This window comes from Aquarana catesbeiana, linkage group LG12 (assembly GCF_042186555.1).
Source record: "Aquarana catesbeiana isolate 2022-GZ linkage group LG12, ASM4218655v1, whole genome shotgun sequence".
Lineage (NCBI taxonomy): Eukaryota > Metazoa > Chordata > Amphibia > Anura > Ranidae > Aquarana > Aquarana catesbeiana.
Genome location: NC_133335.1, coordinates 224690737 through 224717608, shown reverse-complemented (window position 1 = coordinate 224717608; position 26872 = coordinate 224690737). Strand labels below are relative to the sequence as shown.

The window sequence follows — 26872 nt, the reverse complement described above, 5'->3', positions numbered from 1 at the left end:
GCAGATGTGATCAAATACCACCAAAAGAAAGCACTATTTGTGGGAAAAAATGTTTTTATTTGGGTACAGCGTCGCACGACCACGCAATTGTCAGTTAAGGCAACGCAGTGCCATATCGCAAAAAATGGCCTGATCATTAAGGAGGAAAATCTTGCGGTCTGTAAGTTGTTGAGGAAGCACACCTCGTGCAATCACGGTTAGCTCTGCCCACTAGTGGATATCCTCCATGTTATTTCCTTGTGACTTCAAGGTGCTTAGTGAGTCTATTTGGGGTCGGAGTGAAGGATCATGGGGGGGGGGGTTCCCAGGCTCTGATTGGGTATTATTATAATAGGGGTCTAAACACTTGTTATAAAGACTTGGGGCCATATTGCAGTTTACCAAGCCCATCAGTGTGGAAGATATGTAGATTTTTTTAAAATAAAATTAATAATAAGGTTGAAAAAAAAAAGAAGAAAAATATTGGACTGCATGTAAATTTAGTACGACTTTAGAATCCCTAAAACTATGGGTGGTGATATGATTGTTCCTCACAAAAAGGGTGAGCTAAAACCTTGTAGGAAGACTCTTCTCTGTAGTGCCGGGTCTGTAAAGGCGCCACTGCCTGTGTAGGCGATACCAGCAGCATAATATAGTGGGATATTCATATAAATTGTAATACAAGCAGACATGTAGAATATGAATGTTATCAGGACGGAGGTAATAACTGAGCGCTTCTCTGCTTCTTTCCAGATAGAGAAAATCAGTCTATTCTGATCACGTAAGTACATGATTTATCCTCCTCTCTTTTTCTTTAATTTACATTTAAATTTCGCTTTTTTATCAATTTATAGTGGTCAAAACAAAGATAAATGATGGTCAATTGGCTGCCGCAGGTCCCTGCACGTTACACATTTCTCTTGGTGCTATAAAGAAAAATCTAAATCCAAATACAATACCTTTTACTATTCATTGTAGGTGGGCTATTTAGTGATTTAAAGGACTCAACTCCTTAACTTTCACAGGGCTGTGCGAGGTCTGAGCCCTTACTTAATAGACCATAGTTACATAGTTAGGTTGAAAAACAACACAAGTCCATCTGGTTCAACCATAAAAATTCCTTCCTGATCCCAGAGAGGCAATTGGAATTTTCCGTGGATACAACTTTACCTATAAATGTCAGTGCCCAGTTATATTCTGTACATTTAGGAAAGAATCCAGGCTTTTTTTAAAGCAATCTACTGAGCTGGCCAGAACCACCTCTGGAGGGAGTCTATTCCACTTTATTATTATTATTATTATACAGGATTTATATAGCGCCAACAGTTTACGCAGCTCTTTACAATATAAAAGGGAGACAATACAGTTACAATACAATAAAATACAGGAGGATTAAGAGGGCCCTGCTCAGAAGAGCTTACAATCTAATAGGGTGGAGCAGGTGGTACAAAAGGTTGTAATTGTGGGGAATGAGCTGATGGAAGTGGTAAAAGATTATTTAGAGACGTGATACGCTTTTCCTGAAGAGATGAGTTTTCAGGGATCGCCTGAAGGTAGCAAGAGTAGGGGATAGCCAGACAGGTGGAGGTAGCGAGTTCCAGAGAATGGGAGAGGCTCTGGGGAAATCCTGGAGACGTGCATGGGAGGAGGAGATGAGAGAGCTTGAGAGTAGGAGAAGAGCAGAGAGGACGATTTGGGTGATATTTGGAGACAAGATTGGTGATGTAGCTTGGGGCAGAGTTGTGAATGGCTTTGTATGTTGTGGTTAGTATTTTGAATATAATTCGCTGGGTGATTGTAGGGATTGGAGGAGAGGAGTGGTGGTCAGTGTAGGGATTGGAGGAGAGGGTTGGCAGACACTGAGAGGTTGGTAAGATGGATAAGTCTGGCAGCAGCATTCATGATAGGCTGAAGAGGGGATAGCCTATGGAGAGGTAGGCCAATGAGAAGGGAGATACAATAGTCAAGGCGAGAGATAACGAGGGAGTGAATGAGGAGCTTGGTGGTTTCATTTGTTAAAAAGGGGCGAATTCTAGAGATGTTACGGAGGTGAATTCTACAAACATTTTCACAGTTCTTACTGTGAAGAAACCTTTCCGTATTTGGAGATGAAATCTCTTTTCCTCTAGATGTAAAGAGTGCCCCCTTGTCCTCTGTGTTGACCATAAAGTGAATAACTCAACACCAAGTTCACTATATGGACCACTTATGTATTTGCACATGTTGATTATATCCCCCCTTAATTTCCTTTTCTCAAGGGAGAATAAATTCAGTTCCTCTAATCTTTCCTCATAGCTGAGCTCCTCCATGCCTCTTATCAGTTTTTGCCCTTCTTTGCACTTTCTCCAGTTCCCCGATATCCTTTTTGAAAACTGGTGCCCAAAACCAATATTTAACTAGTTGATAGAAGATGCCAGTTGGAAGTTAAAGTGACTCTTTCTTTGCTATATTATTTATAAATGTTTATTTTCCCAAATTATTCTTCATCCAGTGGAGAATCCGGTGCCGGGAAGACTGTGAACACAAAGCGTGTCATCCAGTACTTCGCAACAATTGCAGCCACTGGAGACGCCGGCAAGAAGAAGGAGAACTCCATGAGTAAGATGCAGGTGAGGCTTGTATGTGCGGCAGGAAAGTCCTGCTACATCACAACTGTCCTTTATTTCTTCTTATTGCAAAGGAGGGAAAATACATTACCAATTTGTGTTCATAGATACAAAGCCCAGAAGTGGTTATTATAATTTTCTTGTGCTCTACCCTAAATTCATATCTTCAAACAAAAAAGAAGCTTCAGAAGTGACACATTTTACACATGTGTAGCACTACCCCCCCCCCCCCCACCAAGGGCTGCTGGTAACTGGCTCTCCCATTCTTGTACAGCCAGGCAACAAGCATTTTCATCTTGCATCCAGGCACAAGAAATCAGTCCATGGGCTTGTTTTCGTTATTTTATTGAGGAAAACAACTGATTGGATCCTCCTAAGCCAGCCTGAGCCTAGCCTGGAAGCAAAGGCCTCCCTAGACCTAGGGGTCCCCTCCTAGGCCACTGACAGCCTCCTCAGCAGTCCATCATCCACTTGACTCCCCGACTGGCATAGCCCCACCATATTTAGTGGCTGGTTGAGCCACCTTGCCAAATTCTGGGGATTGGCCAAGTTCCGTCAAGTATGCAGATCAGTCCTCCTGGTCTACGCCCACTAACTTCTACAAGTTTCTCCAAACTTTCAGAAACAGGAGAGGTACCAGAGACCTGCCTCTGTGAGTCATCCAGCCTGACCTCCAGTAAACCCTAACCCAATTTCAGACTCGCAAGCTAAACCATGATTCCAACATACATTTTCCTGCACTAATCTAGTAGCACACTAGAGGGTGCTACACAGGACTATACTGAAAGGGGTCTGGGTGTCAACTCCGGGGCCATTTTCATAAATAAGCGAGAAGGGCATTTGGGCTTCCCTACTGGAGCAAAGAACTTGCTAAGTGAAATATTTTTAATCCTGGAGTATTGGGCTGTAAATGGCTTTATAGCAAGACTTAATGACCATAACCAAGCTATGAGTTTAGGGTGAGCCTAACCTTACACTTTAAGTGCATTCATAATCAAAAATAGATTTTTTTGTTCGTATTCTGTTGGGGAGATTTCACCTCCTGTGTTGGACATGCATCAGGAAGTAAAAAGAAATCTCTCCAAAGTGAGGGAAATTGCCATCCTAGACAGTTTGTCTCCAGGACAAGTGCTTCTTGTCCAAACCCTTGACCCCCTAAGCTACCTCTAAAAGTAAATTATCCACTGAAAATAAATCCTTACCTCACTGGGCACCAAAGCCATACATTGCCACGCTGTAAATGTTAAACACGTTATGACAGGTCATGTTTTTGTCTAAATAATTCTAGGGGACTCTAGAGGATCAAATCATCCAGGCTAACCCACTGCTGGAGGCCTTCGGTAACGCCAAGACGGTCAGGAATGATAATTCATCCCGTTTTGTAAGTGTTTTGTGATGCTTTGCAGCTATGGTGAAGGTCTCTTAATACATTTGGTAAGATGTTTGGAAATAGTCACAAAGAGTTTTTTTATATAAAAGAAAACTGCTGACAAATGCCGATCTGATGATGGGAAAGTGAAATCGTTCACTAATCACTATGGGTGTTCTGCATTTTGCACTCCATTCTTGTTGGTGGATTGGGGACTTACTCCTGAGATAAAACTATAATCCTGCCACTGTATAAAACTCTGGTTCGGCCACATCTGGAGTATTCCGTCCAGTTCTGGTCACCAGTCCTCAGGAAGGAATGTGCTGAAACTGGAGAGAGTCCAGAGAAGGGCAACAAAATTAATAAGGGACTGGAGGACCTCAATTCTGAGAGACGGCTACAAGCACTAAACATTTTCCCTGGAGAAGAGACGCTTGAGAGGAGATGTGAGAGCGATATACAAATACCTCAATGGTGATCCCAGGGTAGGAAGAAAACGTTTCAGTCCCAGTAAGTGTAAGAGGACACGGGGCCACACAATGAGATTGGAGGAAAAGCGGTTTAACCTTAAGCTGCGTAGGGAGTTCTTCACTATCAGGGCGGTAAGGATGTGGAACTCTCTTCCACAATTGGTGTATCCATGGGGAGTATTAATAGTTTTAAAAGACTCTTGGACGTGCATCTTAGAGAACACAATATACAGGGATATGGGAAATGATTATTGAATGCACATACACCTACACAGGTTGGACTGAATGGACTAGTGTCTTTATTCAATCTTACCAACTATGAAATTGTTCATTAAAAATGAAATAAAGGCTCATATAGACTGTCTATACCAGTGGTTCTCAACCTTTTTTTTCCAAAACTCACACAATAATGCCCCGTACACACGGTCGGATTTTCCAACGGAAAATGTGTGATAGGACCTTGTTGTCGGAAATTCTGACCGTGTGTAGGCTCCATCACACATTTTCCATCGGATTTTCCGACACACAAAGTTTGAGAGCAGGCTATAAAATTTTCCGACAACAAAATCCGTTGTCGGAATTTCCGAACATGTGTACACAAATCCGACGCACAAAGTTCCACGCATACTCAGAATAAATAAAGAGATGAAAGCTATTGGCTACTGCCCCGTTTATAGTCCCGACGTACATGTTTTACGTCACCGCGTTCAGAATGATCGGATTTTCCGACAACTTTGTGTGACCGTGTGTATGCAAGACAAGTTTGAGCCAACATCCGTCAGAAAAAATCCTAGGATTTTGTTGTGGGAATGTCCGATCAATGTCCGACCATGTGTACGGGGCATAAGAGTATGGGAATGTAAAACATATATTGAAATGCTAGATGGCGCTGGGTGTCACTGTGTGTGTATAGGATGGGGGTGTTGTGGAGTGGATTAGGTGACTCTGCAGCAGATTTGGTGGCCCTGTAGGGGTTGAGGTTTCTGGAGGAATCTGAGGTGCACAGTGGAACACTGTTGGATGTTAGAGGCACTATGGAGGGCTGGAGGCTGTGCAGCAGGCTGGTGGGAAATGTGGGAGGCTGGGGGGCACTGTGGAATTTGGGGGGCACTCTGAAGTAGGGGGGCTTTCAGGGGCCAGCGGGTACCGGGGGCCACTGTGGTGGGTCAGAATAGGAGGCTGGAGGCACCATGGGAGTGTGGGCTAGGTGCAGCTTGTGCAGCGGGTAGAGAACACAAAGAGAGTTCAAGTTTGGCAATAGCAATATATTGTAGAAAAGTTTAGCAAACACAACCAGGCCTCCGTCTGGAGCCACTTACAACTTGTACAGCGGTAGAACAGCGGTTGAAGAATGGAAGCTGCCGACAGCATCTCCCACGAGGAGCCGAATTCGGCCTGACCGTTCCACACCCAAACGGGAAGCTTCCTACAAGAGGTTTTGGGACCTGCAGATAGCTGCAGGCCCAGGAGAGGGGAGGCTATGGTTGAGAACCACTGCTCTATACAGTCCCATTGTGTGGTATATAACTGCATTGTGTGTGATGAATGTAACACAAATCTTCATTTACGCAGGGAAAATTCATCCGAATCCATTTTGGAGCGACGGGAAAACTCTCCTCTGCAGATATTGAAACATGTAAGTTGCAGATTGTAATTCCAAGTTTGCATTTTGTCTTTCATAAACACTGACATCAGCGATTGGCCAATTTGTACTAAATAAATATCTTTTGGCAGATTTGCTGGAGAAGTCCAGAGTGACTTTCCAGCTTCCCAACGAGCGGAGCTACCACATCTTCTACCAGATCCAGTCCAATAAGAAGCCGGACATTGTTGGTGAGTGGAGGGATGGGTTGTTCTAAACATCACCTGTAAAGTCAGAAAATCCAGCACCCCCCATACAGGCTATGGGCCAAAATCTAAGCAGGTGCTGGGGTGAAATGGCAGATGGGGCTTCATGCGAATAGGGCTGGCAATGGGGCATCACCAGCACACCATAGTAGAAGGTTCAGTAACAGTATATTGTAGAGGATTTTAGCAAAAACAACACGCCCAATCTGGAAGCACACTCGGCCAGTGCCACTTGCTGAGACTGAGGTGGACCTACGAGATGAAGAATGGAGGACGCCTACAGCTTCTGCCTTGAGGAGCGAAATGCGACCTGGCCGGTCCACGCCTAAAAGAAGAGGCTTCCTAGAAGTTAGATGTAGTCCCTGCACTGTCCCTACTCCTTTGATGCCTTTCCCTATCTCTAGCACTGTCTCTGACAGACAGGGATCCTTTCCCTATGCTTTTAACTCACAAAAAAGCATGTCAATCCCAGGAGCTGGAGTCTTAAATAGACTCTGCCTGACCCAAGATGGCTGTCAAAGTCACATGAGGCACCGGCATCCAATCAGATGGCCACCTCGATGTGACCGAAGAAATCATAGAGGAACCAAGTTCCTCTCAACTTCCTCCCCAACCTGCATTGCCGCTGTGTTCGAGCGCCACCTGCAGTGGAGAACATAGCCTGCACCTGCCTTCACACTGAGGACCCTTTCCTCAAACCAGAGTGACTACATGAGTAAGCGGTCCTCGGTGGCCCCGAAATGTCGCTGTTTGGTGGCCAATAAATGTCCTGTCTTGAACTTTCTACTATGGTGTGCTCTTGATACCTCATTGCCTGGACTAATTTTTTACCTGACCACCCTTATTGGTCATTACAATACATTTCTGCCGTGTATCCAATCAACCAGTTTTAGTAAGAAAAATATGGAAAATGGGGTAGGTAGTCCTGTGTAATGATGGGGGTAGTATGGGGGGGGGCTGCATAATGGTGGGGGCAGTATGGGGTAGGGGACCTGTGTAATAATGGAGAAGAAGGGTTCTGTGTAATGATGGGGGTGGTATGAGGGAGGGGGTCCTGTGTAATGATAGGAGTAGTATGGGGGGGTCCTGTGTAATGATGGGGATAGTATGGGGCAGGGGGGGTCCTGTGTAATAATGAGGTTAGTATGGGGGAGGGGGTCCTGTGTAATGATGGAGGTAGTATGGTGGAGGGGGGTCTGTGTATTGATGGGTTAGTATGGGGAAGGGGGTCCTGTGTAATGATGGAGGATGGGAGTCCTGTGTAATGATGGGGGTAGTATGGGTGAGGGTCCTGTATAATGATAGGAGTAGTATGGGGGAGGGGACCTGTGTAATAATGGAGAAGGAAGGTCCTGTGTAATGATGGAGGTAGTATGGGGTAGGGGGTCCTGTGTAATGATGGAGTATGGGAGTCCTGTGTAATGATGGGGGTAGTATGAGTGAGGGTCCTGTATAATGATAGGAGTAGTATGGGGGAGGGGACCTGTGTAATAATGGAGAAGGAAGGTCCTGTGTAATGATGGAGGTAGTATGGGGCAGGGGTTCCTGTGTAATGATGGGGACAGTATGGGGAAGAGGGTCCTGTGTAAGGATGGGGGTAGTATGGGTGAGGGGTCCTGTGTAATGATTGAGGTAGTATGAGGGAGGGGGTCCTGTGTAATAATGGAGGAGGGGGTCCTTTGTAATGATGGAAGTAGTATTAAGGAGGGGGTCCTGTGTAATGATGGAGAAGGAGGTCCTGTGTAATGATAGAGGTAGTATGGGCAAGGGTTCCTGTGTAGTGATGGGGGTAGTATGGAGGAGGGGATCCTGTGTAATTATGGAGGACGGAGGTTCTGTGTGATGATGGGGGTAGTATGGGGAGGGGGTCCTGTGTAATGATGGAGGAGGGGGTCCTGTATAATGGAGGCAGTATGGGGGTCCTGTGTAATGATAGAGGTAGTATGGGCAAGGGGTTCTGTGTAGCGATGGGGGTAGTATGGAGGAGGGGATCCTGTGTAATTATGGAGGACGGGGGTCCTGTGTAATGATGGGGGTAGTATGGGGGAGGGGTTCCTGTGTAATTATGGAGGACAGGGGTCCTGTGTAATGATTGGGGTAGTATGGGGGAGGGGTCCTGTTTAATTATGGAGGACAGGGGTCCTGTGTAATGATTGGGGTAGTATGGGGGAGGGGTCCTGTTTAATTATGGAGGACAGGGGTCCTGTGTAATGATGGGGGTAGTATGGGGAAGGGGAACCTGTGTAATTATGCAGGACGGGGGTCCTGTGTAATGATGGGGGTAGTATGGGGGAGGGGATCCTGTGTAATTATGGAGGATGGGGGTCTTGTGTAACGATGGGGGTAGTATGGGGATGGTGTCCTGTGTAATTTTGGGATGTTGGGGGGTGGAGAGCGAATGTGCATGGGGGTGGGGGGGGGGGCAAGAAGATGTTTGCCTAGGGTCCAATAAGTATTAAAGATGGCCCTGCCCAGCCCAGAGGGGTTAGTGGTAAGCACTTCCGCCTTGTAGCACTGGAGTCCATGGTTCAAATCCCCGCCTGGACACCATCTACATGGGGATTGGAAGTTCTTCTTGTGCCTATATGGGTTTCCTCCTACGCTCCAAAGAACAACATTCTGAGTGGATTTTTGGCTGATGTCTAAATGGACCCTAATACAGTACAGTATGTATGTGAGATAGGGACTTTAGACTGTAAGCTCTTCCAGGGCAGGGACAGGTGTGTAATTGAGTAGTAAGTAAATTGACGGCACTATATAAAAGCCTGTAATAATAAATAATAAGGGTCACTTGAACATTTCTATTTCTGAATAGTAGAATCACCATCTTTGAGTTTTGGTGGAACAATTACTGACTTGAATAGTTTTCATGATTTAATTTTTTTTTTTTTGTCTGCTTTACATTCACATTTAGTTTCAATCATTTTTTATATGTTTTTTTTTTCCACAGAAATGTTGTTGATTACATCCAACCCGTATGACTATCATTACACCAGCATGGGGGAGATTTCCGTAAAAAGTATCGATGACGCGGAGGAGCTCATGGCCACCGACGTACGTTCATACAGCGCCTTGGCCTTGTGTTATGGAGAATCTCACTGCAAGTCCAAAGCCTTCTTTATTACTGCCTGAAATAATAACTGTCTGCTGTCGCCAACGGGAGCTAAGCCAATTCAAACCTGACCTTAAAACTGGCAGCTTGAGGATGAAATAAAGAAGTGATAAATTATGCTGTATTGTCCCCTGGTGCCAAATTTAACCTGGGGTCTGTCGTGTCATTAGAATAAAAAAAATAAAAAAAGATTTAGAGAATAAATCAAAAACATTTACCTAAATATATTCTTTATTAGCTACAGAGGATATAAATCCAAATTATTTAGCAAACCCAGAAATTAACTCATGCAGGTAGTAAAGACATCATTACTGTGCTGTACATAGCCTGTGCAGAGTTGCAGGAGGGACCCAGCAGGCTCCACCCACTTCAGGCTGCCTGTAGAACACTACAGGAGGGGGGCGGAGACAAGACCAATCACCCTGCAGAAGGAGAGAGAGCAGCAGTGATTGGTCTGTGTCACAGAAGGCTCCTGCACAGAGGCAAAATTAGAAATAGACAAATAGACAAAGGTACAAAGATTAGTAAGAAAAACGTCACACGTCTTTTGTATCTAGACAACATTTTTTTAGCCCCTGCTTCAATTTTAAGTGTCTATTCATAAAAAATAAATAAAAAATCAACGGGCAAATGCCTCAGCATTTACACAGCCATTAAAGTTCATGTGTGGGTAAAGGCAGGTGTCCCAATATTTTTGGTAATACAGTGTATGTGATAGGTGTATTTCCTATGATCATCAGCTCCATCTAAGCAGCTGATTAGCTTAACACTTTCCCCAGTGCACACAGGAGGAAAGGGGTGGGAGGAGAAGGAGCAGATCAGCTCTCTCCTGTCCTGTCCATGCGAGGGTTTGGGAACTGTTAGTGCAGGCTCTGAGCTGTGTGAGAGAGATGCTCTCAGCTCAGAGTCCTGCAGATGGGTACTGATAAATGGCACTGATGGGCACTGATAGGGGCATTGATGGGCATTGATTGGCAGCATTGATGAGCACTGATAGGTGGCATTGATGAGCACTGATAGGTGGCACTGATGGGCACTGATCGGTGGCATTGATGAGCATTGATAGGCGGCATTGATGGGCACTGATAGGTGCCATTTATCGGGCACTGATAGCACAGATAGGCACTGATAAGTGGCATTGATGAGCACTGATAAGCACTGATAGGCAGCACTGATAGGTGGCACTGATGGGGCTGCACTGATAATCAGGGCACCAGGGGTGGACTGATCATTTGGGCACTCGGGCACTGCCCCATGCCACTAAGGGGCCCCATCAGGGTTGCCAGCCTCAATAAAACCAGAAACAGTATGTTTTTTTTTAAATCCCAAGATTATAGCTGCCCCGCCTCTCCAGTACCTTTTCAGTGTGTGTATGTGTATTCTGTGTGTGTATACTGTATGTGTATATTGTGTGTCTGTGTGTATACTGTATGTGTGTGTGTGTACTGTGTGGCTCCATAATCTATTGCCCGGGGGCCCCATAATCTTCTCCTATTGCCCGGGGGCCTCATATTCTCCTATTGCCCGGGGGCCCCATGAGTTGTCAGTCCACCCCTGCAGGGCACTGATTATCATTATAAGTCCATAGCTCCCAACTGTCCCTGATTTTGAGGGACTGTCCCTGATTTGGAGCAATGTCCCTCTGTCCCTCATTCCTCCTCATTTGTCCCTCATTTTGATCTGATCCATATAGCTGTATATTAAATGCACTTTTTATCTATCAAAAAGTGTTTCCCAGTGCTAAATCTTTCATCTGATTTCTAAATTGCTGCATTTGTAAATTCCAAAAGCCAATATAAAGGAATAGTAGTGGTAAAAAAAAGCACTTGTGTGTTAAACCAATCTTGTTTTTTTGTACAATTCTTCTTTAAGGGGGCATGGCAGGGGGCGTGTCCTATGTCTGCATACTTTTGCTGATAGGTGTCCTTCATTCCCATCTCAAAAAGTTGGGAGGTATGCAAGTTTGTTTACATGTAATCAGCTGATCACATGGTAAAGGGCCGCTGTGGTTAGCCCTTTACTGTGATTTGTGATCAGCTGTGTCACAGAGCGTGCTGGATGCGCACCCCGGGCGGCACGTGGGAGGCAGGATTCTGGGGGGGTGTCCATGGACACCTTCCCAGAACTGGAAGCCCAGGCCTTGGATTGAGGGGGGGTGTTAGGGGGGCACTTCATGGTTTCTTAAGATCTAGTTACGCCTCTGTTACTCGCCCTCTGTGTGATTCCTGCTACCAGCTCACAATGCTGCTCTCTGCTCACAAGCAACTAGATGGCGCTGGCAATCATAGAAAATACACATATTAGACACATTATGAGGATTATTCACAGCAAATGTGTGAATGCTGAGGCATTTGAATATTTTTATTTTTTTTATAAATAGACCCCTAAGTGTCCTTATGATACTATTTATTGCTAGCAAATGACAGAATGTCCACTTACATACAGACCTAATCTGTGTTCTTCCCAGGAAGCCATTGATATCCTTGGTTTCAATCAGGAGGAGATAATAAGAAAAGGAGACACCCCCCCATAATAACTGGGACTTTAACCGGCAACGAAATGCAAAAATACAATATATTTTATTAAACAAAATGTACATATATACAAAATATGAATTTTCAAACCTAAAAAAATTGATAATAATGATGAATTCCCATGGAGGTCCAGACAGCCCGACGCGTTTCAGGACACAACCTCCCTTCGTCAAGGGCAATAGTCGGGAAGGAATCACACCAAAAGGATCATCATGGAAGTTCACTGCTGGACAGAAGGCGGCAATTGCATCGCAGACATACACCACTAATGTCACTAGGACATCGTTGTACCGGGTGGGTCGCCAGACATCCACACAATGGAGCAACAAAGGATAACGCACAGATAGATCTACTCTCAGTATTCCTAGTGGCTCTCCACAATGTGTGATCTTAAGAGAATCCACAGTGGGGATAATGCAGAAAAGACGCCACAGCCAGGGTCATACATACAGATGTCACTTTTAGGGCTTATTAGTTTTGCAATAAGGAATCTTAGGTGTATTATTTAAGTATCAAAAATATGGTAAACCGGGAGTCCCTCTGTTAGGATCCTTCGGCGTCAGCTGCATGCAACCGCCATTCGTAACAGTGACTATTTATGGCTAGCAAATGACAGAATGTCCACTTACATACGGACCTAATCTGTTTTCTTCCCAGGAAGCCATTGATATCCTTGGTTTCAATCAGGAGGAGAAGATGGGGATCTACAAGCTGACAGGTGCAGGAATGCATTATGGGAACATGAAGTTTAAGCAGAAGCCCCGTGAGGATCAGGCTGAGTCTGATGGCACAGAAGGTAAGGAGCCGGGCCGGTGCAGGTACACCTATCTGGACACCAGATCCTAAACATTTGTTTTTTCAGCTTTAAATGACCCTGGGAAGAGTTAGAAGCTGCTCAGGGTTTTTTTATTAATGCTGCCGGTGTCCCTATTTGGGATATTTTTTTTATTACTTTCCTGGACAGAACATGGAGGGAGGATTACACCTAGTGGGGATAGTAAAAAAAAATAAACCTGATGCTACCTTTAACCATTTCTTTATCACTTCAGCCCCGGAAGAATTTACCCCCTTCCTGACCAGAGCGTTTTTTGCAATTCGGCACGGCGTCGCTTTAACTGACAATTGCGCAGTCGTGCGACGTTGTACCCAAACAACATTTTTCGTCCTTTTTTTCCTACAAATAGAGCTTTCTTTTGGTGGCATTTGATCGCCTCTGCAGTTTTTATTTTTTGCGCTATAAACAGGGCAGTCTTTAATATTGATTGGACCCTGGGCAAAACTTTTCTTGGGCTCCCCCCATGCAGTTTCGCTCTCCACCTGCTCTGAGACATACAATAAATAGCAGCTAGACTCAAAATCAGTTTTCTGAATCAGATCAGGCAGCTATTGCGATTGGTTGCCAGTGTATCATTACCGCTCACTGACTGGTTGCTAGAGGTTACAGCACACATTACGGCTCACTGATGAGTTGCTAGAGGTTACACATGATTCCTGCTTGTTGATTGGCTGCTAGAGATTACTGTGGATATGACCTCAGGGGGGCATGATATACATATAAATTCCGCCGGCTATTTACATATGAATTCCGGTAGATATTGGGACGCAGCATGGGACTAAAACCTCAAGGGACGAGGGAATTTAAACCAGGATAGTTGGCAAGTATGAGGCAGCTGCTTTGGGCCCCTACAACAATGACGGGGCCCAGGGCAGCTGCCCCTTTTGCCCTGCCTTAAAAACGGCACTGGCTATAAACAAAAAAAGAGCGACAATTTTGAAAATAACACAATATTTTGTACTTTTTGCCATAATAAATATCCCCATTTTTTTTTAAAAAAAAGCTAATTTTTTCTCAGTTTAGGCCGATATGTATTCTTCTACATATTTTTGGTAAAAAAAAAAATCGCAATAAGCGTATATTGTTTGCGCAAAAGTTATAGCGTCTACAAAATAGGAGATATATTTATAGCATTTTTTAAAATTTTTTTATTTTTTTTACTAGTAATGACGATGATCTGCGATTTTTATCGTGACTGCGACATTAAGGCGGACATGATTACTGTAAAAATGTCACTGGCAGTGAAGGGGTTAACTCTAGGGGGCAGTGAAGGGGTTAACTATGTTCCCTGGGAGGTGTTTTTCTAACTGAAGGGGGAGGGGACTAACTACAGGAAGTGACGGATTGTGGTTCCTAGCTAATAGGAACACACGATCTGTCACTCCTGTCAGAACAGGGAAGTGTGTGTTTACACACACTCGTCCCTGTTCTGTCTCTCTTGGTCACGATCGCTCGTGGCCAGCGGTCATCGCGACCGTCGGCCACGAGCACCGGCACCCCCGCTGTGCAGCCGGCACGCGCCTGCTATCCGGACCCCGCGAGCCGACATATAGCTACGTGGTTTCGCACAGGGGAGCCAACCTGGCGCAGTATAACTGCGGCGGCTGGTCCGGAAGCGGTTAAAGCATTTGTTACCCCGACATTATATTCTTGATATGTGCCTGCTGTACCAAATACTTGTATAGTAAAGTATCCTGTTCTCTTTGTATTGCTTCCTTAATGTGAGATCTCTGGGTGTTCCTTCTAGTCCCCTTGCTTTTCTAAAAAAAAATCTGACCACACTAAGCAGGGGAGCACAGCGTGGCCAGTTCTCTAGCTATGATGGGAACTCAGCCTTCTCTCTTCCAGTGATCAGACTTGCCCTGACACCCTCCCATACCTCCCAACGTTTTGAGATGGGAATGAGGGACACCTACTAGCAAACGTATGTAGGCATGGGACACGCCCCCTGCCACACCCCTTTAAAGGAGAATTAACCAAAACAAAATGTTAATTAAATCCACAAGGGCTTTTTTTTTACCACTACTATTCCTTTATATTGGCTTTTAAAATTGACAAATGCAGCCATTTAGAATTTGGATGGACGGTTTACACTCGGAAACGCTTTTTAAAAGATAAAAAGTGCATTTTATATACAACTATATGGATCAGACCAAAATGAGGGACAAATGAGGGGGAAAGAGGGACAATTCAAGGGACAGTCCCTCGAAATCAGGGACAGTTGGGAGCTATGCACCCTCCCCTCGCATAGCCATTCACTGGGAAGCTCAGTGTGCTCCTGTTTCTCCTCCCCCCAAGCTCTTATGCAGCTGAAAACACAGGGAATGTGATCACGTATAACTTATAAGGGAAAAAAGGTATTTATAATGTTTTTTTCTTTTTTTAATATCTATACGAAAATGTTTTGCCTTTCATTTCTCTTTTAAATTGAATGGGTTGTTTTACAAGGTGATTGTTTACAATCACTTTAACTCTTAACTGACAGTTTACCATCATAGAAGGCTGGTCCTCGTAGGTAACTGTGCCAGTTTGATCAGGCCGATGTCAAATATCCAGAAGGAATAAAAATTCAATGTAGCTAGCTAGGCAGATACAGTTAAGTTGGCCATACACTATACAATTTTTTTTTTTTAGATTCCCTTCAATTAGTATGTAGTACAAGTGCCTGCCTGACTGCACACAAATTGAAAGTGTTTAGCTTTGTCCCAATATTATATGGTTTTGGTAAATCTAAAGGAAAGTTGTACAAGAAAATTGTTTAATGTATGACCAGCCTTAGACAGGCCATACATGGGGTCGAATTTCGAAAGAATTTTCTTTAGAAAATCTTATTTAAGAATTTTCGTTCGTATTTCGCACCATTAGTGGGGGGTGCAGCAACAGTCGATTTTCGTGCGACCATCGAATTTGAGTAAGCGGACATGTTGGAAATTTTTTGAAAAACGAACGATTTTCTAATCAATGATGGGAGAATCGTGCGAGAAATGTAATCGAAAAAGAAATGCGCATGTGCACGAAAAGAAACTTCCCGGAAAGAAAAAGAAGATTCCCAGCCACGAAAATTCTGTAGCAACAGGAGGTGAAATCGAAGGCTCGGTTGGCCGAATTTCGAAATCAATGGTGGCGCCATCGGATCACAAAACATGCAAATTTTCTGATTTTTAAAAGAAAATTCTTTCGAAATTCGACCCGTGTATGGGCAGCCTTAATTAGACACTAGACTGGAAATACTGAGTTCTATATATAGGTAGTTAACGAGTGTCAGGCGTGCAAGCTACAGAATGGCAGTTTTGCAGTTGCCCAAACTGTGTACAGATAGTTATGAAGAGCAATTCCAGCAACTCAAAGAGGGAGACTTACTCAAACTGGAGCACTCAGAATCTGGTGCAGCTGTGAGCGGTAGCCAATCAGCTTCTAACTTCAGTTTGTTCAATAAAGCTTTGACGATAAAACCTGGAAGCCGATTGGTTTCTATGTAGAGCTGCCCCAGATTTTGCACTCTCCAGTTTTAGTAAAGCTCCTCCATAATCTCTTTGGTTCTCTCGCCCAGGGTTGCCGACCCTCTGAAGTGAAATTCACAACATGACACAAAAAATTTACTGACAGAGCCAAATGTTTACTGACAGTTCAAATTGCTACTTGAAATGATCGGTTTCCGTGCAAATATCAATATTTCAGAAACAAACATGTGCCCTGTTTCCCCGAAAATAAGACCTAGCGTGATTGTCGGTGATGGCTGCAATATAAGCCCTTCCCCCCAAATAAGCCCTTCCCTGTTTCCCCGAAAATAAGCCCTACCCTGAAAATAAGACCTACAAGGACTTTAACTAGGGCTTATTTAGGGGGTAGGGCTTATATTGCAGCCATCACCAACAATCACACTAGGTCTTATTTTCAGGAAAACAGGGTAGCTAGTGCTATTAGCAATGTGCTTAAGGTATAACAAAAGGCAAAAAATATATTTCTCCTTTTACATGAAGGTCAAGTCAATATAACCCAGCAAAGAGTTCCCCCTTACATCAGAGTCTGCAGGGTTCACCTTTACCATGCTAGGGAGAACTGTGCGGACCCTGATGTATCAGGGAACACTGTGGACTCTGATGTAAAGGAGAGATCTGGGGACTCTGTTGTAAGGTGGAATGCTGCAGACTCTGGTGCATAGGGAAACTCTGATGTAAGGAGGTCTCTGGTCACCAGAGCCCTCCCGCCCTTACACAAGAGTCAACAGAGTTCCCCCTTACATCAGACTCTAGAGTTCTCCTTTACATCACAGTCCACAAAGTTCTCCTTTACATCAGGGTCTACAGGGTTCCCCCTGACCGGAACTCTGCACAGTTTCGAAGCTTACCTGCAGACATATTTCTCATGGCCAGCCTCTGTCCGTAACAGACATTTACGGACAGTTTGTAAATCAACCGATTTTTACAAGATATCTGTAAATTTACTAACGGTTGGCTACCCTACTCCAGTCATGCTTGATCCATGGCCCAAAACATCGTTGGGTGGATCCTTACACATCTTCTGAATTGTTATGTATGCTTGGTCTGTTTGGTGGAAAGGAACCAACTGAAGTGAAGTTGGAGGTGGCCAGAAGTATGGAAATAATGTGACAGCTACTATTTGTTTCTAAATATTGTTTTCCTGGACTTAGGACTTAGGATAGCCATAATTATCTGTATTTTTGCCACACAGTATATATATATATATATATATATATATATATATATATATATATATATATATATATATATATATATATATATATATATATGTGAATTTTGTGTCTTCCAGATGCAGATAAAGTGTCATATTTGATGGGCTTGAACTCTTCCGATCTGGTGAAATCTCTTTGCAATCCGAGAGTCAAAGTTGGAAATGAGTTTGTGACCAAAAGCCAAAATGTGCAGCAGGTGAGGACCGCCAACTACTCTCCACCTTCCAACTCCTCTTCACCTTCCAACTCCTCCAGTCTTTGATAGATGTTAGTGACAAATGTCTATTCCAGGTCTACAACTCCATCGGTGCTTTGGCCAGGTCGGTTTATGAGAAACTCTTCTTATGGATGGTGACCCGCATTAACCAGCAGCTGGACACGAAGCAGTCCCGCCAATACTTCATTGGAGTTCTGGATATTGCTGGATTTGAAATATTTGATGTGAGTCATAGATCTTTGTCTTCACTGTTCATGTTAAGAAGTGATCTTCTGTTCCTGGTGAGGTTGGTTATTATTTTTTTCTTCTTCTAAAATTTCAGTTCAACACTTTTGAACAATTGTGTATCAACTTCACCAATGAGAAACTGCAACAGTTCTTCAACCACCACATGTTTGTGCTGGAACAAGAAGAGTACAAGAAGGAAGGCATTGAGTGGGAGTTCATCGACTTTGGCATGGACTTGGCTGCCTGCATCCAGCTTATTGAGAAGGTATGTAAGAGAAGCCCTCTATTACCACTCCAGCATAGGAGAAAACATGGGAGATTTATTATATGGCCAAATGTTTGCAGAGATATGACCATCTCACCACTATATAACAAAAAGTATGTGGACTTCCTTCTAAATAAGTGGCCTAGAAACTGTGACCCACGGGCCAGATGTGGCCCTTTGCTTGCCTTTATGCGGCTCTTGGGGCACAATGCAATGGTGGGCTCTGAGGATGAGGCAAGTCCTCGAAATGCATTAGCCTGTTGGATCTCCAATTGTCCTGAAAAAATGTTATAATATATTGTGGACTGGATGGGGCTGTTCCTTTATGATGGACTTTGATGCAATTATCATTGTGTGAGTATAATACTTACCACCTTTACAGTAAATAAAGTAATGTTTTAAGGATAATGTACTAGGCAGGTGCGCCCTCTGTTTAGCTTTATGGTTTCAGTGGCACCATGCAGTCCCCTGTCACAATGATGGGGCACTATTCCTCCCACTGGAACCAATGATGGGGGACCAATCCTCCCACAGACACCAATGATGCCGCACTATTCCTCCCACTGACACCATTGATAGGGTGCCACTCCACCCACTGACATCAATGATAGGGCACTATTCCTCCCATAGACACAAATGATAGGGTGGTGATAATAATGATAGGTGTGAAGGTCAGGTGGTCACAACATTTTGGCCATTATTGTAACAGAGCTTGCAGGAACTGATATAAGATACATGTCATATTTTTACACCTGGTGTAATTTGCCAACCTTAATATTGTGTTTTTATATACAGTATAACAAAAGTGTAGGTGGTTCATTCGTCTTCTCAGTGCTGGCAATCTCTACTACAATAAACAGTTTTTAGAGAGTCATTCTAAATCCAGGGCCGGAAACCTGGTGTCACGGTTTAGCCTGTAGTTGCCTGCCTGTGAAATTCTTACCTCCTTGCTGCAGTGGTTCTGCTAGACCAGGGGTGTCCAAACTACGGCCCTCCAGCTGTTGCGGAACTACACTTCCCATGAGGCATTGTAAAACTCTGACATTCACAGACATGACTAGGCATGATGGGAGTTGTAGTTCCTTAACAACTGGAGGGCCATAGTTTGGACACCACTGTGCTAGACCTTTCATTCTTTTCACATGTGTTGTTTGGCTTCCGTGCTCACTTATGGGCATCACCTGCAATACTGTGGGCTTTTATTTCCTTCCCTTTGATCGCTTCATGGCCCAGCTCCTAGTTTACTTCCCTATTTAAGACATGCTCAGTGCAGTCCGTGTTGTCTGAGCGACTTCTTAGTTCTCTGAGCTCCTGTTTCTCTAGTGTTATGTGTATTCCCATATCATTGGCTGGGCGTACTGGGGGGCTGCAACCTGGTTCAAGCTTTTTGCCAGTTCATCCCCACCATTAGGGCTTTAGTGAAGAAGCAGGCTGGGGCTTAGACTCCTGGGGAACCCTGGGTAGGTGTTCTACAAGGGCTCATTACCACAGACTCTTGACACCGGGCAAAGAGTCAAGCCTACTTTTTACTGGCATAGTATATTAAGGGCAGGGCCGATCCTGGGCAGAAGCACAGGGTGCACCGCGCCCAGGTGCCATGAGCTGAGGCAATGGGGGGACAATAAAAAGTGACATACCAAGGGGGGTGCGGTCCGCCCCAGGTGCCACACATTGGAGGGGTGTCGGGGGGTGTCATCCCAGCACCTCTGTCAGAGTCCTCCCCTCCCTCCTCGTCTCCCTGTGTGTGTCACACAGAGTGGCAATCTCCCGCTGTGTCACGGAGCTTGGATCTGAAATGTTCGGCAGCTGCTGTAACAAAGTCCCACCTCCTAGACTGACTCCTGTGATAGACTGCACACTGATCCAATTCTGGGAAATTTAATCAGTGTGACGTGTATCATAAGAGCCGTTCTAGGAGGTGGGACTTTGTTACAGAGGCTGCCTGGGCAATTCAAATCCAAGTTCCGTGACACAGTGGCAGATCGACTCTCTGTGTGATCCAGGCACTGGTAGGCTGCATTTGATGGGCACTGGTGAGGCTGCATTAATGACATGTCTGTAGTCTCTGACCATCTCTTGTAACATGTCTGCAGTCTCTGACCATCTCTTGTATCATGTCTGCAGTCTCTAACCATCTCTTGTATCATGTCTGCAGACTCTAACCCTCTCTTGTATCATGTGTGCAGTCTCTGACCATCTCCTGTATCATGTCTGCAGTCTCTGACATCTCTTGTATCATGTCTGCAGTCTCTGACATCTCTTGTATCATGTCTGCAGTCTCTGACCATCTCCTGTATCATGTCTGCAGTCTCTGACATCTCTTGTATCATGTCTGCAGTCTCTGACATCTCTTGTATCATGTCTGCAGTCTCTGACCCTCTCTGAACTATTGTTCAGTGACACTCTAATGTAGTCTCTCATGGGGCCTGGAGGGGACTCTTTCTATCGGAGACTCTCTAATGGTCACCAAGAGGGCCTCTGTTAGAGAGAACCCCCTCCAGGTCCCATTGGACACCATTGTAGTCTCCAATGGGGCCTGGTAGAGGCTCTTTCTAACAGACTCTCTAACAGAGGCCCTCCAGAGACCCCTGTCCAGGTCCCATTTGAGTACTCTGCTTCTCTTCCTGTGTTTTGTTTATTGTTAAGAGATTGTGGGAGGATCCCAGGGTAACGAAGACCCCTTAGGGGAGCATCTCTACGTTTGAGTTGTTGCCATAGAAACATTTGTGAAGAGGAGGAGTTAGTAAGATGACCACGCCCATGTGGGGGCGCCAGAAATATTTCTGCACCCAGGCGTCTGTGACCCTAGGATTGGCCCTGTCTAAGGGTACGTGTAATAAGGCCAATATGCTCTTTGGATACATTAAAACTTATAGTTACCCAAGTCAAATCTATATCTTCTTTGAGAGAATGACAGATCTAGTCAGCAAACAGAATTAAACATCATTGTGATAGGATTGCTGCCATTTGTAATAGAGATCTTTTCGTTCCTTCGTGTTTTTTTTTGTAGCCGATGGGAATCTTCTCCATCCTGGAAGAGGAGTGTATGTTCCCTAAGGCCTCTGATACCACCTTTAAGAACAAGCTGTATGACCAACATCTTGGAAAGTCACCCAACTTCCAGAAACCAAAACCAGGAAAAGGCAAGAGTGAAGCTCACTTCTCCCTGGTACATTACGCCGGCACGGTGGACTACAATGTCACCGGGTGGCTGGACAAGAACAAAGACCCGCTTAACGAGACCGTGGTAGGCCTGTACCAAAAGTCCTCCCTCAAGCTCCTCGCTTTACTCTACTCCAGCTTTTCCACTACAGATGCGGGTAAGTACTGTATATGTAAACCCAATCAGTAAATTCTTATAGAAGCTTTAATGTGTTAACGTCAATTCAAACGTTTTTTTTCAATATTTTTATGACTTACCTTCGGAAAGCACTCAAGTACCAGCTCAGCTGAAATAGTGGAAAGCAAATTAAAGTAGGGACATTATTTTGTGGTGGCAGGAGGGGGATAATAATGGTGACCTCATAGGGGCTCCAGTCATTGAAATGCACTAAATTAATCAGTTTCATTCTGATGTATCGGAGTTCCCCACGCACATCAGGGACTACACTACCATATTGGCCACAAAACTGAACATACTGAATGATGTCTTCTTAACATGAGGATAAGAAGGTGTTTAACCACTTCTGATCATCTTGCACCTTTACTTCTTATGGACCAGAGCAATTTCTGCGATCCGCTATGGACCTCTTTAATTGGCAATAACATTGCCATTACTTAGGGTAACTTAAACTAGAACTATAGAACTTTTGGATAGAGGGAGGGTTATAACCCCTGTCAAATTTTTTTGCCATCGGTGTCCCATCGCAGAGATTTCTCTTCACTTCCTGTCCCATAGCCAAACAGGAAGTGAGGGGAGAATCCCTGCAAATTAAGGGAATTTCTTGGGGACCCCCAGGTCACCAGAACTAGTGTCCACATTGAAAGATTTCCCCTCTATTACTTTTCTGGGGACAACCCAAAATTTGGGATTTTCTTTCACTTTCGTTGATAATGGTAAACAGGACTAATAAAGAGGGTGAATTTCCTAAACAGGGGGGAACAGACAGCAATAGAAAACCGACAGGAGCTCTAATCCCTCTCAACTTTATCCAAAACTAAAAAAAAAAAGTTAGTTATACTTTTAGTAACTTATACAATGTTTTTTGGGGACAGACTAGGCCAGTGAAGGAGAGCCTTGGCACCCCAGATGTTTTGGAACTACATTTCCCATGATGCTCCACTACACTGCAGAGTGCAAGAGCATCATGGGAAATGTAGTTTCAAAACACCTGGGGTGCCAAGCTTCGCCATCACTGGACTAGGCTATCATTTGGACATAATGGGGTTGATTTACTAAAGTCAAACAGACTGTGCAGTTTGTAAGAACAGTTGAACTCTGTAAGGGATTTGCTCCAGTTAATGCGGGAAGCTCTGCTGACTTCCATCATCCAATCATGTGCAAGCAAAAATCCTGTTTTTTTTTTTTTTAATTTTCCTTGCATGTGATTGGGTATTCATGAGGTAAATTGAAGCTTTACGTCATTTACTAAACTCTGGAGCCATTGCCCTTGCAGAGCACACAGTCTAGTTGCCTTTAGTAAATCAAACCCATTGTCTTGCAAATTTTTAGCTATGTAATCTATAGACAAAAACGCTAGAAAAAAAAAGGTTTTATAGTTAAAAAAAAGTAGCTTATTAATAATATTAATAACAAAAAACAAAACAAAATTGAAACAGTTTAATCTATAACTTATCCCATCTAAAATAACACTAAAATGATGTATCACAATTAGTGCAAACAAATGTCAAATAAAGTCCAAGTGTAATAAATGTAATAGAAAGTCATTGTGAATGGTTAAAAAAATAGTCCATAAAAAGAATACAAAAAAGTGAAATAGCAATCCCGGGTCTTTCAACCGCATGGAACCTTGAATATGTGGGACCACCACCAACAGTAAGAGCCTGGCCGCTTATCAGAACCCCATGACCCCCCGTTACAGAGGGTCTAAAAGGGCTTCGAGATCCTACTGGTCCGGAATTCCCAGGGGCAGAGATGGAGATGGAAACTGGAAAGGGCGTCAGGTGCTGGGATGGAGATGGATGGGTCCAAAAGAAGGGGCTCAGCATAGTATTGTCATCATAGGAGAAAAGAAAGGGAGGGCTCCCATAGTGTAAAATCAGATGGCAACTTATTAAGGTAAAAAACGTAAACACTCACATGTAAGCAAGACAATCAGCATCATCAATTGAAGAACAAACTGTGGCACCGGTCGGATGACCACAGATAGCCCGTCCTGTTAGATGTACAGCGACAGTGGGAGGTGGCGCGATGATACCGCTCAGCCCTACACTGCGTTTCGCAAAAAAATTTCGCCCGTGGAAGACGCAATTTTTTTGCCATTACTGTCATTACTCAAGCAACACTGAAGATAACAAAATAATGAATGACTGCAAAAAAAATGAAAAACAAATAATTAAAAAGCAAAAAAAAAAAAAAAAAAGAAATGAACAAAATCAGCAGAAAAATAATGGCTTAGGGGAAAAGGGGAGGAAGTGGTTACAAAGACTCAATGTGATTTTCCTGCGACTGCGTTTTTGAAAAGGTGCATGCACTTTTTTTTTTCTTTTGCAGAAACGCAGGCATGGCAGCCCAATTTTTTGAATGGGCTGCTGTGCCCACGCAAACGTGGCACACAGAAATCACGGATATGCGAACCCAGGGTTAAAGTTAAATTGTAAAGCTAGAAAAATGAAAGATGCCATCTCTTGCCCTGTCTTTTGTAAATGCAAGTTGCCTGGTTGTCGAACCGAGTCTATGGCTTCCTCATCTATATACTTATTAACTCAGAGCATTGAAGCAATAGGATGAGAATGACGCCAGTCAACTAGCATTTTCAGGAGGGATATACAATAGAAAAATGCCACATTTCTGAATAATAACCGGTCATGGAATTTTTGCAGAGCGTTCATTAATATTTCTTTTCTGTCCAGCTACTGGCGGTAAATCGGGGAGTAAGAAGAAGGGCTCCTCCTTCCAGACCGTGTCGGCAGTGTTCAGGGTCGGTTCACTGAGTGGAATTAACTAAAAAAAAAAATAATCAGAAATATCCAAAGCCGTAACTAAAGACTTTGATTCATGTATCCTTCCTGCAGGAAAATCTGACCAAACTGATGACCAACTTGAAGACCACCCACCCGCACTTCGTCCGCTGCCTCATCCCAAATGAGACCAAGAATCCAGGTAGAGTTCACACCCAGAACCATGACCCAGATACTGAATGTCCCATCTACTAGTCAGTCCAATTAGAGAGTCACTGCTCAAAGCTGGTCACAGCCCGACAGCCTCAGGAGAATCAGTCACCATGTCCACACCATACAATCTAAACTGTGTTGAGGAAAAACAGGAAACTTCATACACATTGCAATATTTATAGGACATGAGGTGTCGCTCTACCAGAACTTCTATGTAGGGTTTAATGGCCATGGCCAACATGCAACGACTTGATCCTGCACTTACAGTAGACCCAAAAATCACAACCATCCTAAAGTGGACCTGCCAGTTACCTTACAAGTCTCCATTAAGAAAATCATGTCATGTTACAATATACAGTGTATATATATATACCGTATTTAACAGCGTATAACACGCCCTGGCGTATAACATGCGCCGGCGTATAACATGCGCCGGCGTATAACACGCACCCCATGTTTAGGAGGGAATTTTAGGAAAAAAAACATTTAGGAGGGAAATTTAAGGAAAAAACTTACATTTAAATGTCCATCAATGCAGCCTTGTCAGTGTCCATCTGTAGCCTTGTCCATCATTGCAGCATTGTCAGTGTCAGTGTAGCCTTGCGAGTGTCAATCTGCAGCCTTGCCCCTGTGTCATTTGCAGATCTGATGTTTAAAAATGGCGCCGCCGCTCTCGGCGGCTTTCGGCCACTCTCGGCCATTCTCAGCGTGTCTCGGCCGCTCTCAGCAGCTTTCGGCCACTCTCGGCTATTCTCGGCCGCTCTCAGGGGCTTTTGGCCGCTCTTGGCCATTCTCGGCGTGTCTCGGCTGCTCCGGCGGCTCTCGGCGGCTTTCGGCCGCTCTTGGCCATTCTCGGCGTGTCTCGGCCGCTCTCGTCGGCTTTCGGACGCTCTCGGCCATTCTCGGCCGCTCTTGGCCATTCTCGGCGTGTCTCGGCCGTTCTCAGCGGCTTTCGCCCGCTCTCGGCCATTCTCGGCGTGTCTCGACCGTTCTCGGCAGCTCTCGGTGGCTTTCGGACGCTCTCGGCCATTCTCGGCGTGTCTCGGCGGCTCTCGGCGGCTTTCGCCCACTCTCGGCCATTCTCGGCGTGTCTCGGCCATTCTTGGCGGCTCTCGGTGGCTTTCGGCCGCTCTCGGCCATTCTCGGCGTGTCTCTTCGGCTCTCAGCAGCTTTCTGCCGCTCTCGCCCATTCTCTGCGTGTCTCGGCCATTCTTGGCGGCTTTCGGCCGCTCTCGCCCATTCTCGGCGTGTCTCGGCAGCTCTCGGCAGCTTTAGGCCGCTCTCCGCCATTCTCAGCGTGTCTCGGCCGTTCTCGGCTTTCGGCCGCTCTCAGCCATTCTTGGCGTGTCTCGGTCACTCTCGGCCATTCTCGGCATGCCTCGGCCGCTCTCGGCGGCTTTCGGCCACTCTCGGCGGCTTTCAGCGGCTCACGTGGGACTGTGAGAGCAGCCGAGAGCCTCCGAGAATGGCCGAGAGCGGCCGAGAGTGGCCGAAAGCCGCCAAAAGGCTCACAATCGGCGGGGGATTGGCGTATAACACGCACCCACGATTTCCCCCTGATTTTAAGGGGAAAAAAGTGCGTGTTATACACCGATAAATACGGTATATATATATATATATATATATATATATATATATATATATATATATAGGAAGGCCAGTATGGTGGCCTGAATTTATGGGAGGAGCCCGGGGGGGTATTTAACCAGCCCGCTCGCCTGTGGTCTTTTGTCGGTTTCCTGTGCGCGGTACGTCACGTCACTAGGCCGACTCTTCCAGCTCGTTGGCGTTTGTTAGTTGCGCGTTCGAAATTTCAGCGGCTTTTGGTTCCCGTTCGCAGTACTGAGAGGCTTCCGTTCCTGTTCGTAGTTTTTCGTACAAACGTGTCTGGCTCGGCTGTCGCAGGTAGGTTTCGTTGACATTTCTTCATTTGATGTATCACCATTTGCTAGATACCGTGTGTTGCTCAAACCCCAATACGGAAGTTACGAGTCATTCATTAAGAAACCCTGCACGTAGCCGTAGCACTCAGCCACCCATTCGTGCCTCTATCATTTCTAAAACATTTTTTCATTCATTTTTACGTATCTCACTCTGATTCGAATCCAGTTGCGTCCGCTTCGCACCTGTTTGTCCAGCCGTGCCTCAGTTGTTCTTGTCTCATGTTTTATACCATGCTCCACAGTCCGGTTTCGTTATCAGTCACAATTACGGCACACAGATTTGTGCCTCTGTCATGGCTTATCATTTCAATCATTTCACTCATTTCACCGCCATGTACCGCGCTCCGATTCGAATCCAGTCGCATCCGTTATGCACCAATTCGTTCCGGCGTGCCCCAGGTATTTTTCGGCCACATTTCAGTACATGCTCCAGAGCCCGGTTTCGCTGTCAGTCGCAG

The 26872-nt window shown here is 44.8% G+C and overlaps 1 protein-coding gene across 1 annotated transcript in view; it reads left to right on the top strand.

Moving 5' to 3' along the window:
- The window catches only part of LOC141113587 (myosin-1-like), an 81689-nt gene that overhangs the window by 8577 nt on the left and 46240 nt on the right, over positions 1-26872 (top strand). The window contains exons 4-16 of the mRNA XM_073606784.1: positions 733-760; positions 2471-2588; positions 3874-3966; positions 5997-6060; positions 6159-6257; positions 9223-9326; positions 12576-12714; positions 17545-17663; positions 17759-17908; positions 18007-18177; positions 21188-21497; positions 24211-24278; positions 24373-24460. Coding sequence (XP_073462885.1) covers positions 733-760; positions 2471-2588; positions 3874-3966; positions 5997-6060; positions 6159-6257; positions 9223-9326; positions 12576-12714; positions 17545-17663; positions 17759-17908; positions 18007-18177; positions 21188-21497; positions 24211-24278; positions 24373-24460 — 1551 coding nt within the window. The remainder of the gene's footprint in view (positions 1-732; positions 761-2470; positions 2589-3873; positions 3967-5996; positions 6061-6158; positions 6258-9222; positions 9327-12575; positions 12715-17544; positions 17664-17758; positions 17909-18006; positions 18178-21187; positions 21498-24210; positions 24279-24372; positions 24461-26872) is intronic.